Here is a 16732-nt window from a genome sequence, read left to right on the forward strand (position 1 = left end):
CATCATATCTGTAGCTTATTTAGTTCCAATTATATGCACATTTTAGATAAATTTGGTGGCCATTTTGAAAAATGGCCGCCATTTGTATACCAGGTGAAAAATCAAGTGTCAACAGGGCTTAGGGTGACCAGGACGGATTAATTAGGATACCGGGCTATGTTGACTGCTTCTAACATTCCACTCCCCTTAACTTGATTTCTAGGCTTCTTTTTTGAATTTTTTCCTAGTCTATATTGATTTTTGAACCTTTTTGAAGCTGTTTTCTCAAAACCTACATGGCTTATATCCAATGAACTAAATATTCATAAATTCACTAATACTCATTAAAGTCAAAACAAATTAACACTATTTTAAAGAGGAATTCATGCAGAATCTAAATATACCAAAAACTCAATTTCGCATTTTTCCAACAAACGGCTGGTTTCTCCAGAGTCCGTCACATACAGTATAAACACAAAAAAAAAAAAAAAAAAAAAAAGTTGTAATTTGTACAAAAAAAAAAAAAAAAAAAATCAGTTGTAATTTGTACATTCAACTGAAAATTAGACTGACAAAAAAATCCTTTGCAATTAACAGATGTCAAGTTATCATTAATTCTTTGCATCATATTACATCTCCAGGCAGTAAATTTTAATGATTTTTTTTAGTAAAACATGTGAAAGTCAGTTATTTTTATTAATTATCTTTCATTATCTCAGATTCAAAAGGAATATACAGAAGGCATAAAAACACATGGCAGAAAGAAATTTAAAAACACTAAAACACATAAATTAAACGGTGTAATAAAATGTTTTTAAGCCTATTCAGTAAGTTTAATTTTTATATTTACTGGCTGCACTGTTGAAACTTCTTTATGGAGGATGATACAAAGGAATTATGATCAACCTACTACTAGGTGGTAACCACTGATAGAGATGAGTAATATTGTTCATACATTCATTTTATCTACTATTCTTTTCAGGCAAATTTAGTTTAACTGTTTTTCCTCTTTCATGATTTTTCTAGCTTGATTTGCTATTCTCTATTTCCTCCTGCAGTCACTTTTCCTCAAACTATTAAACCAAGCTCAGCATCCATAAATTACATACATAGCGCTTTTTCATGAAGCATTAACAATTATTGCACTTAATACAACCCGTAACTTATTGAAATTTGATACCTTACATGTTATGTTTTGAAAACAAGATACATTAAAAACTGTAAAGAAACTATAGACTTTTATACATACTGGCGAGCAGAGACATTGAAAAGTAAATAAGATACCTACACTATGGAAATTTTAAAAAGAAAATATGAAAACATATTAACGAGTAAGAAAAATAAAATAACAGTACACATTGAGAGTAGAAGGATGCTCTGCCAATGCAATTTCATTGAAAGGAAAACTGCAAATTCTTCTATTGAAAACACTACCACATGCACTAAAACTAGACAGCCAAAGATAATGGTTCAGCATGCACGGAATAGACACCACCACTTTTAACAAAATAAATGGAGAAAAAATAGAGAAAATGTGAATAAACAAAACCTATAAAAATTTCAGATATCCAAGTAATCAAATTACATTTGCACATTATTAAAGGAGAAGTGGGGAGGGGAAACTAAAATTACTTATCTCTGGAAAAAAGTGTTACCTGGGGTTGGAGTTTTCCCACTAGCTTGGGTTTTCTTACTCGGACCAATGCCAGCCGATGGAGCATCACCGAGGTATACACCACTCTTTTCCTGCAGCTCTACCTTCTGTAGCATCTCATTAAGAAGTTTGTCCGCTGTAACTGGTGTTGATCTGTAGGGTGCAGCTCTTTGGCTACAAATTAAAGTGATTATGAAAGTAAAAATCACATTTAAAGTGATCAGGGTTAATAAATTTTTTATATACGGGTAGTCATAATGTGCCTATATAACTAGGGTCACAATGTTATGTCATCATGCCCATATTTAGGCATGTCACATGTTTTTGTCAAATAAAATTTGATAGTCTGGACAGTGGGGGTGGTGCCAGCAGAGGAGCCGGGGGAGGGGGCCGTCGGGGAGAGCCGTCCAGGGAAAAACACCACAATTCGTCTGGGAGAAAAAAAATTGAATGTATTTTCTATGTATTAGTAGACTCTAAAATCAATTAAGTAAGCCTTTGAAACACCTACATTTTGGGATCAAAAAATGTGTGTGATGCCCGACCACGCCCACTGTGCTCACCTGTCGGGCAAATCCTGCCGCCACCCCTGCTGGATAGGTCATTAATTTAGTGACCCACAATAAAAAACAGTATAAACATTGTTCTATCAATTTTCGGTAAGTTGTTGGCTAGGTTGAGCTCCTTTCTAGTTGAAAGTTTGCCACTGATTATGTCTTTTGGCACCAAAAAATGGAAAATAAGTAAAATGGATCACATCATAAGTGTAATTTTGGTTTTTGGCTAACTACCTGTATGTTCACAGACCTGCCAACCCCTGGGCCATGAAAATCTGGAGATTTTTTTAAAAATCTTAAAAAAATCTGGAGATTTACCCAAAAATCTTGAGGTTTCTAGAATTAACTAAAATATGATACAATTTACTAAAAAAGGCACGTCAAGGCAAATCATAGTGGTATAAAACCAATGGTACAAAATTACTGCAAAACAACTTATTAAATTTCTGCTTGTCTATTGCAGCGAATACATTGAATAATAACGATCTAATCAATCATTTACGTATAAATCGGAGTATTTTGCAGAGGGAACATGCAAAATCAGTGAAATCGGGTGAAAATTACATTCGATCGGTGGAGCTGGAGATTTGTTTAGATATCGGGTGACACCCGACAGGATCGGGTGAGTTGGCAGGTCTGTGTTTATTACAGCTGAAGAAGAATCATTATGAAATTCAGATGTTTGAAAACATACTTCAGAGAAAATCATTGCCTCTTAAAGATAATCAACCGAAAAATTGTTGTTCCTTTAATCTTATCAGATCTAAAAAAGAAGATCAAAAAACCCAAACACATGCTCTGTAAAAATGAAGTCTCTATATTAGACTTAGGGAGTGGAGTTGTAGTCATGTGCTTTGCTTACCCAGGAAGTGCAACCTTCTTGTTCCTTTTTAGGTTGTTGTATGGAGAAGTCATGTTGACTGGATAGGATTTGAGTGGATAATCTGTTAAAAAGTAAAATAAATATACATAAACTAAAAAATTGTTTTTTAATAATAAATATAACAAAAATTGCTGTGTTGTCAGCAGTCACATTTAAAAATTATAAGTTAATATAATTTAATTTAATTTATAAACTGTTAAATTTTTTTAATTGCTTGGAGGGTATCTTAAAAATCAGCTAAAATTTGCACAGAAAATAGGTGTGCAGAATCGTAATAATAATTTGTTCAAAGCCTAAATAGGCCCTTATTTACAAACAAAGTGTACTGACTTATTTTTACATCAATGTATGATTACATATGCAACATATGACTTTTCTTTTTTTTTTATTATCTAGAATTTTTACCTGATTAACCCCTGTCTCTTATACACATCTAGATGTGTATAAGAGACAGGCCTAGACTTGTGTAGGCCCTACAGTAGACTAGGCTACCCAGGTCCGACTAGGCCTTAATTGGCCAATAGCCTGAGCTAGGCTTCAGTTCAGTGGTGTATAACACCTCTTATTTTACAACAGCTCAGTACACAACAGTTTAATACATTAATATTGAAAATATATACTGTAATACAAATATAGATACAAAGATATAAAAAATTGTGTAATTAAACGAACTGTTGTAAGAGCAAATAGAAAAATTTATTAGATTATTACTCCCACCTGCATCAAAAATTCGGGAAATATTGATGCAGGAATAAAAAAAAAATTTTTTTTGCCGCCTCAATAAAAAACTCTAAAATTAAACCAGTTTTTATACAATATTTACTATTACAAGCCAAAGATAAACAGTCCCTCCCTCATTGATGAAAACGAAAGCGAAATAATCTATTGTTCTGATTAAAAAAAAAAAAAAAAATACCCTCCCTCATCAATTGTTTTAAAAAAAGAAAGTGAATATATTTACGCCGACGTAAAAAAAATCAGTAAAACGATATATTTTTACGTAAATGAAACAAGCAGTCATACTTTAATAAACTTGCATCTTTTTTTTTATGTGCCCTAAGGATCCTTGTCTAGAAAAAAAACCTTGTCTCAAAGGGATCCTTAAATAAATAAATAAGAGCAAAAACAAATCAAAAAATATAAATAAAAGAAAAAAAATGAAACAAAAGAAAAACAATAAATTCAAGATTAGACCAGGGCCTAGCCCTCTAGGCCTAGGTTGCCTAGGCCTCCTACCTCCTAGCTAGTTAGCCTAGCAGTAGGCTTAGCCTAGGCCCTAGCCTAGCCAAAAAGAAAGGTAGGGCCAGGCCTTGCTACGATCCTCTAGGCCTAGGCTCTAGTAGTAGGCTAGTATATACACTAGTAGCCTAGCCTAGCTAGGCTCATCATGTTATAATTATGAAAAAAAAAATTGAAAGCACAGTTAGAAAAATAACGGTGAAGAGGATTAGGCCTATATAATCTAACTTGGCCTAGACCTAGGAGAAGCAGACGTTTCCTTCACATTACATTGCTGATAATTTAAAAACCGTCGACAACAAAAAGCGTCGTGTATCTATGTAAAACACGACCTCAACGACGTCAAAACAATCGCCATGTTTCGTTCTTTTAATATAAAGGTCAAGCCTTCCCATCATACAATTCTGTTAACCTCTTGCTAGTGTATATGTTGACTTCCGGTTTCGGAACTTTAATGTTTACAGCTGTTAAATCTAGAAAGGAAAACCCCAGAAAAATTTCTTATTTTATCTTTTTCAATGCATTATCAATGGCAGGGGGAAGACGTGGCCCAGGAAGACAACCTGCGAACCGTCCAGTTCCATTAGCTTCAGCACATAATGTTAGAAACTCGTCACAAAGTGCAACACTTCGTCAGCGGTAAGTCCTAGCCTCGCTAGGCAGGCAGGCTAGGGTAGACTCGCTAGTCTCGTCTCGATATTGACAGTGTACAGTAGCCTGCCTACCTAGTATTTTTAGACCTAGTAATCTATGGAATATTGAGTTTCTCGTGTGTGACATTTGTTTAAAATTATGAGGGGCAAATTGCATTCTTTATTTGTCAGTTCCATTATGTATAGTCAGTCGTTACTATATTTCAAGAAGGGAGAAACCAAGAAACCGTTTTGGCTGGTGGTAGGAACAACAAAATATGAAACATGTAGGCCTAGGCCTAAATAGAAAAATATGTAAACATGTAAAACAAAAACAATACTGTAGTAAGTTAGTTTTCTCATCTCACACTGAGGCTGTTGATGACGATTGGTTGCAATGTGGCTATATTTTTAAGGCTGTGTTCACACACACACACCATCTAGCGCCACGGTAAGCAATTAGCAGGATCCAGATTACTACAAACATACGCGCTCAATCGCTGTGTTCATATAAAGTACGTGAAAATCCTTGATCCAGATATTGAGAAGATGACGGTGGAATCATTGGCCAATAGGAAGTTGAAAATGCATATCTTTGATTGGTTAATGATAGAAATGAGGCAAACTTGCTAATCGATAGCACTCGCTAACCGATAGCATACAGTATTCAGTAGAGCTAACCGATCAGGTGTTCTTACACATGATCAGGCTAACATTTAGCTGCGGATCCGGATATTAAAGGCTCTAGTGTGAACATAACGTAATTCTGATTGGATGTTATTATTGTAATCCAATCCATAAAAACATACAATCAGAATGAGGAAATACAGTAGAGCGAGGCTACTGTATCAGGCTCTTTTGATAACACTTGAGTCCTAATCTTTTCCATTTGTTTATAAAATATTCACAAAATAATAAAAGGTAAATTGAAATTATTTATCTTTGTCATTAAAACATCTGTATGAGGCAAGAAACATTAAAAAAAAGAAAAAAAAAGCAGTATAGAAAAATTTAAATAGGCTATTATTTAAAGTTCTGTCCATATTATCAAATTTTCTTTGACAAAATACTATTGTATTCCCATGTATAGTCATGATTTGCCTATATATGGCCATTATGTGATGTCATTATGACCATATTTAGGCATGTCACATGTTTTTGTCAAATAAAATTGGATAGTCTGCTATCCAATTTCATTTGATGCTCTTGACAGGGATTTATGGGATCAATAAGGTTGAATTCCAAAACTGCACATTTATTTTCAGATTCATAAAAATAATTACATTACATACATCTTCAATTTATTTTACTAGAAATGGACCAAATGTTGTTGGAAATAACCCGTTGATGACCACTACACTGATCACGATCACTCCAATACGCCATCTTGATATTCCGTCATTGCCGACCGATGGAAACCTCTTCTTCGAGGCAATGATGCTTGTCTACCTATTGATGGCACTGTTTCTCCAGTATGTGAACATTTACAAGACCATCTGGTGGCTGCCCGTACCGCCATCAAATACAGCATTGGTCAGTACTGTATTACCATATGCATGTTAAGTGCTGTAGTCTTAGGTGTCTATCCCACACAATGTATTCTCACCTTGTTCTGAAAGCTCATTGATCTTCATATACCACATACACTTGACACTGTAAAGTGTTTTATTTTTGCAAGGGATAACATTTAAAACTACTGTACTGTATATTGAATAAAAACATAAAATCGCAAAAACCATAGATCTAATTTTTGGGGAAAATTTGCGCGAAAATTGGCCCATATTTTTGCAATATGCGAGAAGAAAAAAATTATTTGTTTAGTAATTTATTTTCCTATAAAATAATTTTACTTTCTGCTTCCATGGATTTTGTTTGGAGAGATCTGAAAATGCTTGCCTTCTAATCCCAGGGTCCTGGGTTCAATTCTTGTTCACACTCCCTGTGTATTGAACATCTACAGTAAGTGGTGAGTGTATGTGTTGGATGTGAAAAAAAAAAAAAAAAACACAAAACACGAAAAACACCATAAAATTTACAAACAAAGTGTACTGACTTATTTTTACATCAATGTATGATTACATATGCAACATATGACTTTTCTTTTTTTTTTATTATCTAGAATTTTTACCTGATTAACCCATTCTTGGTGATCTTTATTACCGTTGTGCTGTCAAGAAGACTAATCTGGAGCTTGGTGCGTGATGTAAGCTTGGATATTCTTCTTTTAAATCTTATAATAAAAAGGCTAAAGTGATGAACATCACTAATAATAATAGAACATCTCTGAGTCTGTAATGTAACCTAATTAACAAAGATTCTTAAATATTGAAAGATGATCTAACCCACCATTAATGCTCGAATAAAATGTTTGGATGCTTTAGTGCGGCACTAATTTAAGAGCAGCTCTTAGCGCTGTGGTGCTTGTTTGAGAGTGGCGAAAAATATCAGGTTTGGTGTGGCAGTTAATATCAAATATGACAGCAATGTGGTTCACATACGTTATTAATAATAATGAGACATTTACAAAGATTAATTGTTATTTACTTTTATGACATCATTAACTAGTTTTAGATCTTACTACCTACCACCTTACCATTAATAACATATTTTCAATTATTTTTGTTACAGGTGTCCTTCCAAGGGAATGTTTTAACAATTAGCTTCTGTGTGATACAGCTGTTCAAGTTTGTACTGGTGGTGGGCTTTGTCTTCTTAGCTGGCTACTCACTGTGGAAGTTGTTTGGTAACAATTCGCCACTGAACATCTTATTCCTAGCCTATCCGTGAGTACATTCTAGAGGCTGTTAACGTTGGTCAGAGATACCCTATGTCAATATAAATGACCGCTATAAATATGGTTCAAATAAATAAATAAATATTATGACATTAAAATGTGGCAAAGACAAGCCAAACCAGTCACTCGTCGCAAATCCTGTTTCAAAGATAATGGCCAAAACATGCTGGAATGTCAAACTTTTTTGAAATCTATCTTATTTTACTAACCTTCATATATATCATGCTATGCTGTTGTTTTCCCCATTTTCAATGTTAAACCAACAATTTCATAACAATTTGGTGATGGTTTTTTCCAGAGAAATGGCAGAAATGATGAACTGTGAAGGTTGATTTCTCAAATATTTTCTTTTAACTGCTGTATGTTTAAACTCTTGTAACTTCATAGTGAACTGTCGGATTTTAACGAGGCGTTTACCATTTTATAGCTCTCATTTTACTGTTTTCCGGTATTAATAACTATAAATTGATTTTTGTGACGAGTTACTGGTTTGCCTGTTTTTGCCACAAATTTAAGAGTTGGAAGTTGTATCCTGTATCCCTTGATTTCTTTATCAGCTACTGCAATTTCATTGGATAAATACTCTTCCATCTTATTTCTTCTGATGATGTTTCAAATCACAAGGATTCATTATTGGTGATAGTTATGAATACAATAATCACATTTTTTATTATATAACAGAAACTTGAATGAATTTTAAATTTCAGGTTGGTATCTTACTTTCTTCTCTACGGTTTAACCTTTGACACCAGTACGCCAATCTTTCTGCTGCAGTCATCTGTGAAGTCGATGGATGATGATTACAGTAAAGTAGGGTCACATGACCTGAGCAGGATCATTCCGTTACACAAATGCACACACTCCCCGTCCGATACACGTCGAGAGGCTGATCTTCTGAAAGTTGACTTTAACATGCGAATCAAGAATGTTTTATTCAATTCAATGGTGTGTGCATATTACGTCGGTTTTGTACCCATCTGTTTCCTACAGGTAAAGTATATATGAGTTACGAATAATAATTTGTTATTGGATTATAACCCTAAGCCACTTATAAAAGTGATTAGGTAGGAAAGATTTTTATTACTATTCAAGTCGATTGTATGACAGTCAGTGGAAAATGCAACAGGAGTCGGTCACATCAAAAACTATCCACCACTTTTATCCAACAGGTTTTTATTTCAACAGAATGAATGCTTATTTCATAATTCATTTATATTGGTGTATAATATAGAATAATCTAACTTTAATTCTAATGTAAACTTCCTAACTTAATTTCCAATATAAGTATATTTTTAGTTAAAATATACGGAAACTTTCCAAACAAGGCTGTAGAATAATCCAAGCACATGTAAACGTTCAGCAAGCTTTCGTCGAATTATAATAAGCAAACCAGATAAAAGTATTAAATTGTTTTGTCAGAAGATAGAAAGTTAATTAACATAATTTAACTTGTAACTTTGTAAGTATCATTAAATTGTTCATATCCAATACTTTATTTATAACAAGTTTGCTGGTGTCGATACACATTTTTTGTTTCTTTTCAATCAGAGTTCAATGTACCTGGATTTATGGTGGTCTTGTCAGCACATAGCATTTGTGTGGATTAACTCCTTTATTATGTTCAGCTCGCACTTTCTACCGCATAAGTATTGCGATGTTCTGCATCGCTGTGCCTTGCACCTCGGCTGCTGGCAAAAGATTGATCATGGCTATAGTAACACACCGCAACATGTGTAAGTATAGACTAATCCATTTAAAGTGATTATCCTTCCTATGCAGATGTCATGTTTGTGGGTGGGGGGGGGGTGCTTCATTGGTGAAGTCTTAAGCCTTGTCCAAGCTATTAAATTTTATTTGACATGCCTAAATATAGTAAATATAAAATATATTCAACAGTTTTTTTTTTTCAAAAAACTTTGATAATCTGGACAGAGCTTTATGCATCAACTGCTATAAATGTAAATATTAGAATTATAGTATATATAGTATTTTGCTTTCATCGTAATCTATTCATGACATCACATGCACACAGGGTACCAAAAGGAAGTCTCCAGCAATGGTGACACCAATAGAGTGCGCCATTTCTTAATTGGATTTGTCTATTGTTATTAGTATATATTTAGTTTCCTTTTACTTTTGATAAAAATGCACAATACAATCAAATATAATCCTTTTTTTAAAAAATATAGATGAAATAATATTATATTATAAATATAAATGAGTTGGTTAAATATAATTATGTCAAGCTTGGTTTGACTAGCTAGTAATCAGGCTAGTTACATATATCAGTTGTTTTGATGCCTAATAAATGTCTTTTGCAGGCTGGTTTTATTAGGCATCAAAACAACTGATATATGTAACTAGGAAGCCGGATTACTAACTAGTCAAACGAAGCTTGACATAATTATATTTAATGAACTCATTTATAATTAATAAAATGAGGTGGAAGCCAACAATGGAATATCATCTCTATACAAGTGTTAGCCATGCTAATGAAAGAATTACTTAACAATAACCAGATACTGCAGTGAAAAAGCACAAAAGAAAGATAAGGAATACTGAAATTGATATTAGCACTTATAACTTATAACAGTTACATAAAGAATTACTCTACAAGATAGATACAAATATTGGAATATATAAATTTTTAAAAATATGGATTATAAAAATTATAAAACAGGAACAAGACCAATTTCAACAATATCTTTAAAAATATAACACTTAAGTAAGAAAAAAAAACAGGGGTATCATTAGCATGGCAATATAATTATATGACAAAATTGACAGTTTATTATTTCACATCTGAGATTAATATACTGTATTTCAAGCAATTTATATATACAGTAAGGTTAATATATTGTCAAAAAATTGAATGTATGTATGTATGAACAATAGCTCTCCACATAAGCTCATTACTTATAAGTCTCATATGTTTTCTTCAGTTGGTCTGATTTAACTGTATGGCCTCAAGGAGTGTTAGTTCGCTATCAGAAAGCACTTTACAAGGCAGTCGGTCAGCAAAATGTAGCACAGCCGTCTGATAGCTCGTATGCCAGATTTTATGTGAGTAGAGAGGCGATAATGAGTTTTATTTGTGCATTGCTCATTCCATGCAAATCCATTTAAATATAAATACAAATATCTTAATATTATCATAAATTCTTAATAAAAATGAAAGGCTATTCCAAACCCGCATTATTTCACTTAAACTAATTTAGTTTGTTTATAATGTTTTTTTACAGTTTATGTTTAGTCAGCCGCTGCGAGTACTCAACATTATGGTTGTGCTTCAAATATTCGTTGTTGTGTACCAGTTATACTTGCTTGCCCGATATTCGCATTGGAACTACGTCATATCAATCTCGCTCTTGCTCTTCTCAAACTATTACGTGCTATTCAAGCTCTTACGAGATCGCTTCGTGCTGGGGAAGGCATATGCGTTAGAGAACCCCGATTAAGAGAGTACAGTATTAATGTTTAGTAGGCGGCTATACAACAAGTATGTTTGTGTGTTACAGCTTTTTCTTTGCGACATGATTTTGTCTACTGTCAGTTGGCCATATGGATAAAAAAGTGTTTAAAAAATTGCCCTATTTACATATTAAATTCATTTTTACTATTCTTTAATATTTCTTTAAGGTTATTATTGTTGTTTGATATAATTTATATCTCTAATTAGATTAGCTTCTAGATTTATATTGGTTAGACTGACAAATTTTAAAGTTGCTTTCTAAATATTTTCTATGAAAATTGTGTTTAGTAGAGATAGGATGAAACAATCTTAGTTTTGTTTTGTATCACCATTTTAAGATATTGAAGTTGGTGATGATTTTTCAGTATTATTATTTCAAATTATCAAGCAGGTTTATTTGGTTGTGATCAATCAATCATTCAAGAGACTGTTGACATTTTTAAAATGTAAGATTATGTGAGCCAAAGAGAAATGTCTCAGCAATTAAATTAATAATAACAGATACTTAAGATAGATTGAGGGTGCAATGTAATTTGTCGGAGAAAACCAAATTGAGGGCACCCTTTATTATATAGGCCTAAATACCCTACCATATTATTTTTTATCCATAAGGCTGATAGACTTTCTTTCCAGTACTTACTGTTGTAGAGATATAGACGTACAATAATTGCGTTCTAGTATTTTAGAAGCAGTTTTTCATTGAACGTTAAACAACAATGTCAATTATGAATGGTAGAATTTACCATTTTTAAATGCTTTAGGTTTTTTTTTTCCTTGTTTTGTTTTAAAGGGAAGATGGGATACAATTTTTCTTTGTTATTAATATTTAAAATTGCTGCAAACAAAAGTACTATTACTGATGGTGATGATTCCATAATTACAAATTGTCTAAAAAATACAATTTATTCATTGCTTCTGTTTGACAATATAACTGGGTGATGAATATTACTATAATCTCTCCAATCTGGCAGTAAACCCTTGGTGTTTTAAGGTAAGGTAAGGGTTTAGTAACTTATGAGTAATTGAACCATCTTACTTATTCCATGTGATATCCAATTATTTGCCATAGCTTGTACCATATAAGGCTGATGGTTTTTTTTTGGTGTGGATAGCAGGAATCTCTGGCGGCGCCACTGTTTTCATTGGCATTTGATACATTTCATTTAAAATGTAAGCCTATTTAACAATACAAGGGTTTAAAGATTTGGTATATGTCTTTAAAACTGGCAGTCAACATTTAGTAACCAAGACATTTGGAAAGCAGGTCATTTCAAAAGCTGAAATATCCGCTGCAGGGTTACAAAAAGTCAGCCACTGCTTTAAATAGAAACTATTAAATCACCATCAGCAGTAAGTAATTTTTTGTTTGGTTCCGGGTGGATCTTAATTGCATGGCTGCTAAGACCGTACTTCCATTTATTGGTGCTGGAATATTCTTTTTAAACAATTTTGTTCTCCCATTTTATGTATTGGTTGTTTCCAATTCATTTTGTTTAGTTGTAATTTTTCTGTAACAGTATTTATGTAACAACCAACCAACCAAATACTCAATATACAGCTTAATATGCTAAGGCCTTTTTTGAGTACTGTATTATGTTTTTCTTCATGCTTGTTGCTTGAAAAATCTTTCCTAAAACACACATGCAGCAATGACCAGCACAAATTCGACCAACCCTAAAATATACTGTGTCATGTGCATTCTGCAATTACTTTGACCAAACTGAAGCACAAAAAATTTTCTTGGGAGAAAAATATCGAAAACTATGGTAATAGTAACCATAGTATGGACTGTTTGTCTTCAAAATGACATTGGACAGTCAAAATAAAATATGAGGTGAAATTATCCATGAAAACATGTTGTGAACTGCTAAGTATTGTTCTGGATATTAATTTATATTTGCTTGTAATAAATGCTACTAGCAAGCACATGAATTGAGTTTATTATATTTTTTGTTTATTAGTGAGATTTCGCAACCTTACGAAAACGATAACGAATAACGAATACGTCATTAGCATTATCGCCATTAGTGCCTAAAACATACATGACAATACATATACAAGCTGAGTATGATCGTTTATTCATGTAAAAGGCATGAATGGCCTATGTTGTGACAGATATGCTACCGTAGGGGATGGATTAACTAAACATTTTTGACATAACCGTTTTGACATAACCGTATTCGTTATCGTTTTGGTAAGCTTGTGAAACCTCCCTATCGTTGTCTATGGTTAACGATCGTACTCTACGCTCCTCTACGACGGTACATTGATTAACAAAAGAAAGTCATTGAATCATTAACCATGGAAACTAAAAAGACGGACTGCCTATTATTCGGCAACGAATAGCAGTGTTTTCCGATTCTGCATTTTAAAAGTGGAAACGAATAGTTGCTTCCCTGCTATTTATCGTGTTTAATATCAATCCAATAGGCCTTGTCACGCATTACTCTGGAATATTAAGAATCTCTAATAATTCCTACTTGACAGTTCGTAAACTATAAAGTTCAAATCATTCAGAATAAATTAATTATACAGTATTTAAAGAAAATATTGAATTACAATATTACATTTTAATTTATATCATTCAGGTTATACAAATATAAACATTTACATAAAAATAGAAATTTCCAATTCTGAAATTATTCAACGTCAATGTTCGAATGAGCTCTGATCAAATATTCTGTCATAGGATAATTGTATTTTCCTGATCATACACAGGATACTGTAATTATACAGTAGTTATAAAGTGCCTCTATGTGGTTTAAAGAGGAACTAAAAAGATGATTTTTTTTGTTTGTTTTAGAGGGGATTTTTATGTGTCATTTATAATAGAATCATCTTTAAAATCGTTTTATTTTCTGGCAATGTTTATGAAGTTATATATTTTCCCTTTAGCAGCATGGCGTCAATGCAAGCTACTTTAACCGAAGATCGTATAGCGGCGCTGCTAAAGGGGAAAATCGTGGCCTCTAACTTCATAAAAATTGCCCAAAAAAAAAACAAAAAAAAAAAAAAACGATTTTAAGTTGATTCTATTATAGTAATGACATACAAAAAAAATTCCCCTCTTTTTTTTTTCTCTAGTTTTTAGTTCCCTTTTAAAATTATTACCCCGGTCACTTGATCAAACGTCTATTGAACACATCCCCAGCTTTCTGGTGAGTACAATTCAACACAAGCAGCTACAATCAGCACTTAGTAGCCTAGTAGATCCTACTAGTTACCTGCTTATACTCCTGAGTGATGGAGAGAGACAAAACGTAGATAAAATGCCTTGCCTAAAAGACACACGCGACTTTTTGCACAACGAGGGTTTCAAAACTCTCTACCGGTACCTGAAGGTTGAGAGAGTCTGAGAAACCTCTTCTACCTTCATTTAAATCCATTCACTTCTTGCCACTACCTACAAATTATTTTTGCAAGTGGTATTCGTGAATTAAAAATCACATTACTGAGACATTAACTAGTAAAGATACATAAGAATTGAGGTCTTAGGAAAATAAGAGATTGTGAAGTGTAACCAGGTATACACTGAAAGACGAAATTAGTAATTTAAGGATATATGAATTTAGATTAGACTACACGATAAAGTAATCTGTAGGTTTAGTGAACTAGGCTAAAGCTACACTTACACTAGATACGATATAAACGACACGATAAAAATGTGCTTAGTATTGAAGAATATAAATGACGCGATGATATGTCGTTGTCGTATCGTTATCGTGTCTAGTGTACATGTAGCTTTATATGTACCCACCAAGTCTGCGATGAGCTAAAAAAAGTCATTTTAAAAAGAAAACATTTCCTCCTCGCTACACGGACTTTTTCGGTTTTAAATGTTAGATAAACAATTTTTTTTTATCTGTGCGCCATTTGAAGCTCCTATAGCTTTGATCTTTTTAAACGGCCGAGGCTCTCACTTTTTTTTTTATTGGATATCATTGTTGATGGTTTTCTGGAACTTACTTATTACTTATTTTACGGATACCGTAAAACATCGAATAGAAGCCCTGGACTTTTTTTTTTTTTTTTTTTTTTTTCCCGACCTGTGGATGGTCTTTTTTTCGAGCTGGGATTCTTTTTTCGAGGCTGCTTTTGCAAAGTAAATATGGAAGCTTCTTTTCAAATTGAATGTTGTAAATAGGCTGTCTCTTATACACATCTAGGGGGGTGGGGTCTTCAAGCCCATTGGGATTCTATTCGAGGTTTTACAGTATGAGTTTATAAACATCGTAGTCATGGAAACCAAATACCGCCAAAAATCGCGTGTTAATCGCTATGGGGAAAGTTCCCGCGTACGTGAGATGGAACAGAACTGAGGCGCAGCTCCATGGCAACATTGTTTACGTTCGATACACAAATTGCATCTTTGGATTTTGTTGCGCACACAACACAAGAATTGTCGATCTCATACCACTATCAGAAAACGTTTCAATAATAAACACATTAAGCCTATATTTTTGGTTATTGCAATAGTTCTATTCGGTGACGTATACAAATCATTACGGTATTAAAAATGTCAGGTTCTCTTTTAGAAGCGAATACCTATTGTAATTTTGTTAGGAAAGTTGAAGATACACAAACCTGGAAGCCAATAATGGACACGTTAGATTCTCGGTTGAATACAATTGTTCAGCGGACTGAAGAAACACAAACTAGGATTGAAACAACTACTCTATCGGATTTATTGTCCAGAATATATTGCCGAGAGAATTCAGAAAGCTTCAGCTATAGGTATGTAATGATAATCCTCTAGCAACTTGACATTTTCAATAACTTGAAAGGTTTTTTTTTTTTTTTTTAAATAATAATATCAGATATCAGTTCTTCTATTTTTAATGTTATTGTATGTATTAGGCCTTGGCCTATTAGTTAAATAAAATAAATAATAATTCCCTGCTCTGAGAAAATGCATTAAAGTAACAAAATCATAGTTTTGAGTAAATGAGGAAAACGCGTTTGAGTTTTTACCAAGAAAAGTACAAATGATTTCAATTTTTTTAAACTATGGTTTGCTTAGATATATTATTAAAATTGATTAATTTTATTATTAAGGGGGCCAAAATGGAAATAATGCCTTTATTTCCATTGATGTAGATAAATACTTTGAAATCGGGCATTATCTGCAAAAGTGTTTATAAACATGCATTAATAATTAATTTATTGAAACGTATGTATATGAAATTAAATCTATAGATTTATAACATATATTTTATAAAAATCTTGCTCCAAAAAAAATGAAAATTAGTATTCAAAAATATTAAAATAGTGGAAACCGCAAAATCTTCTATTTAATTTTTAAAAACCAGAAGTATATGTGTGTAAACATTGAAGGCTAGTATACGCTGACATTATAAAATGTGGAATTTAATTGTGTACATGAGGAAAATGTGGTGAGGGGAGGGGGAAGGAGCCGGTGTTGTGGGGGAGGGGTGAGGTAGGATAGAGTTAAAATATTTTAAACTTATTTTATTTATGATTCGGTAACTAGCATGTCATCATATTTTTAAATCTCTTCATCC

General features: G+C 32.9%; 2 protein-coding genes across 3 annotated transcripts in view; one reads left to right on the forward strand and one right to left on the reverse strand.

The window, feature by feature from the left end:
* LOC117112368 overlaps positions 1–4681 on the reverse strand; it is an 11451-nt gene extending 6770 nt beyond the window's left edge. The window contains exons 1-3 of the mRNA XM_033255792.1: positions 4583–4681; positions 3053–3134; positions 1635–1807 (exon numbers count right to left, since the gene is read on the reverse strand). Coding sequence (XP_033111683.1) covers positions 1635–1807; positions 3053–3105 — 226 coding nt within the window. The 5' untranslated portion in view covers positions 3106–3134; positions 4583–4681. The remainder of the gene's footprint in view (positions 1–1634; positions 1808–3052; positions 3135–4582) is intronic.
* Positions 4682–4728: 47 nt separating this feature from the next.
* On the forward strand, positions 4729–13138 carry LOC117102117 (transmembrane protein 39A-like). Of its 2 annotated transcripts, none has more exons than XM_033242353.1 (8): positions 4729–4951; positions 6258–6477; positions 7064–7147; positions 7573–7727; positions 8446–8728; positions 9287–9471; positions 10681–10801; positions 10981–13138. In XM_033242353.1, exons 1-8 carry the CDS (start codon positions 4740–4742, stop codon positions 11194–11196), a joined length of 1476 nt encoding a protein of 491 aa, XP_033098244.1. In that variant the 5' UTR covers positions 4729–4739; the 3' UTR covers positions 11197–13138. The 2 variants fall into 2 exon arrangements, with proteins under 2 accessions (XP_033098244.1, XP_033098313.1); XM_033242422.1 differs by having other exon boundaries at positions 7064–7138.
* The last annotated feature ends 3594 nt before the right edge of the window (positions 13139–16732 follow it).

The sequence above is a fragment of the Anneissia japonica genome, unplaced genomic scaffold (assembly GCF_011630105.1).
Source record: "Anneissia japonica isolate Jap-2015-1 unplaced genomic scaffold, ASM1163010v1 scaffold483_len1788099_cov177, whole genome shotgun sequence".
NCBI lineage: Eukaryota > Metazoa > Echinodermata > Crinoidea > Comatulida > Comatulidae > Anneissia > Anneissia japonica.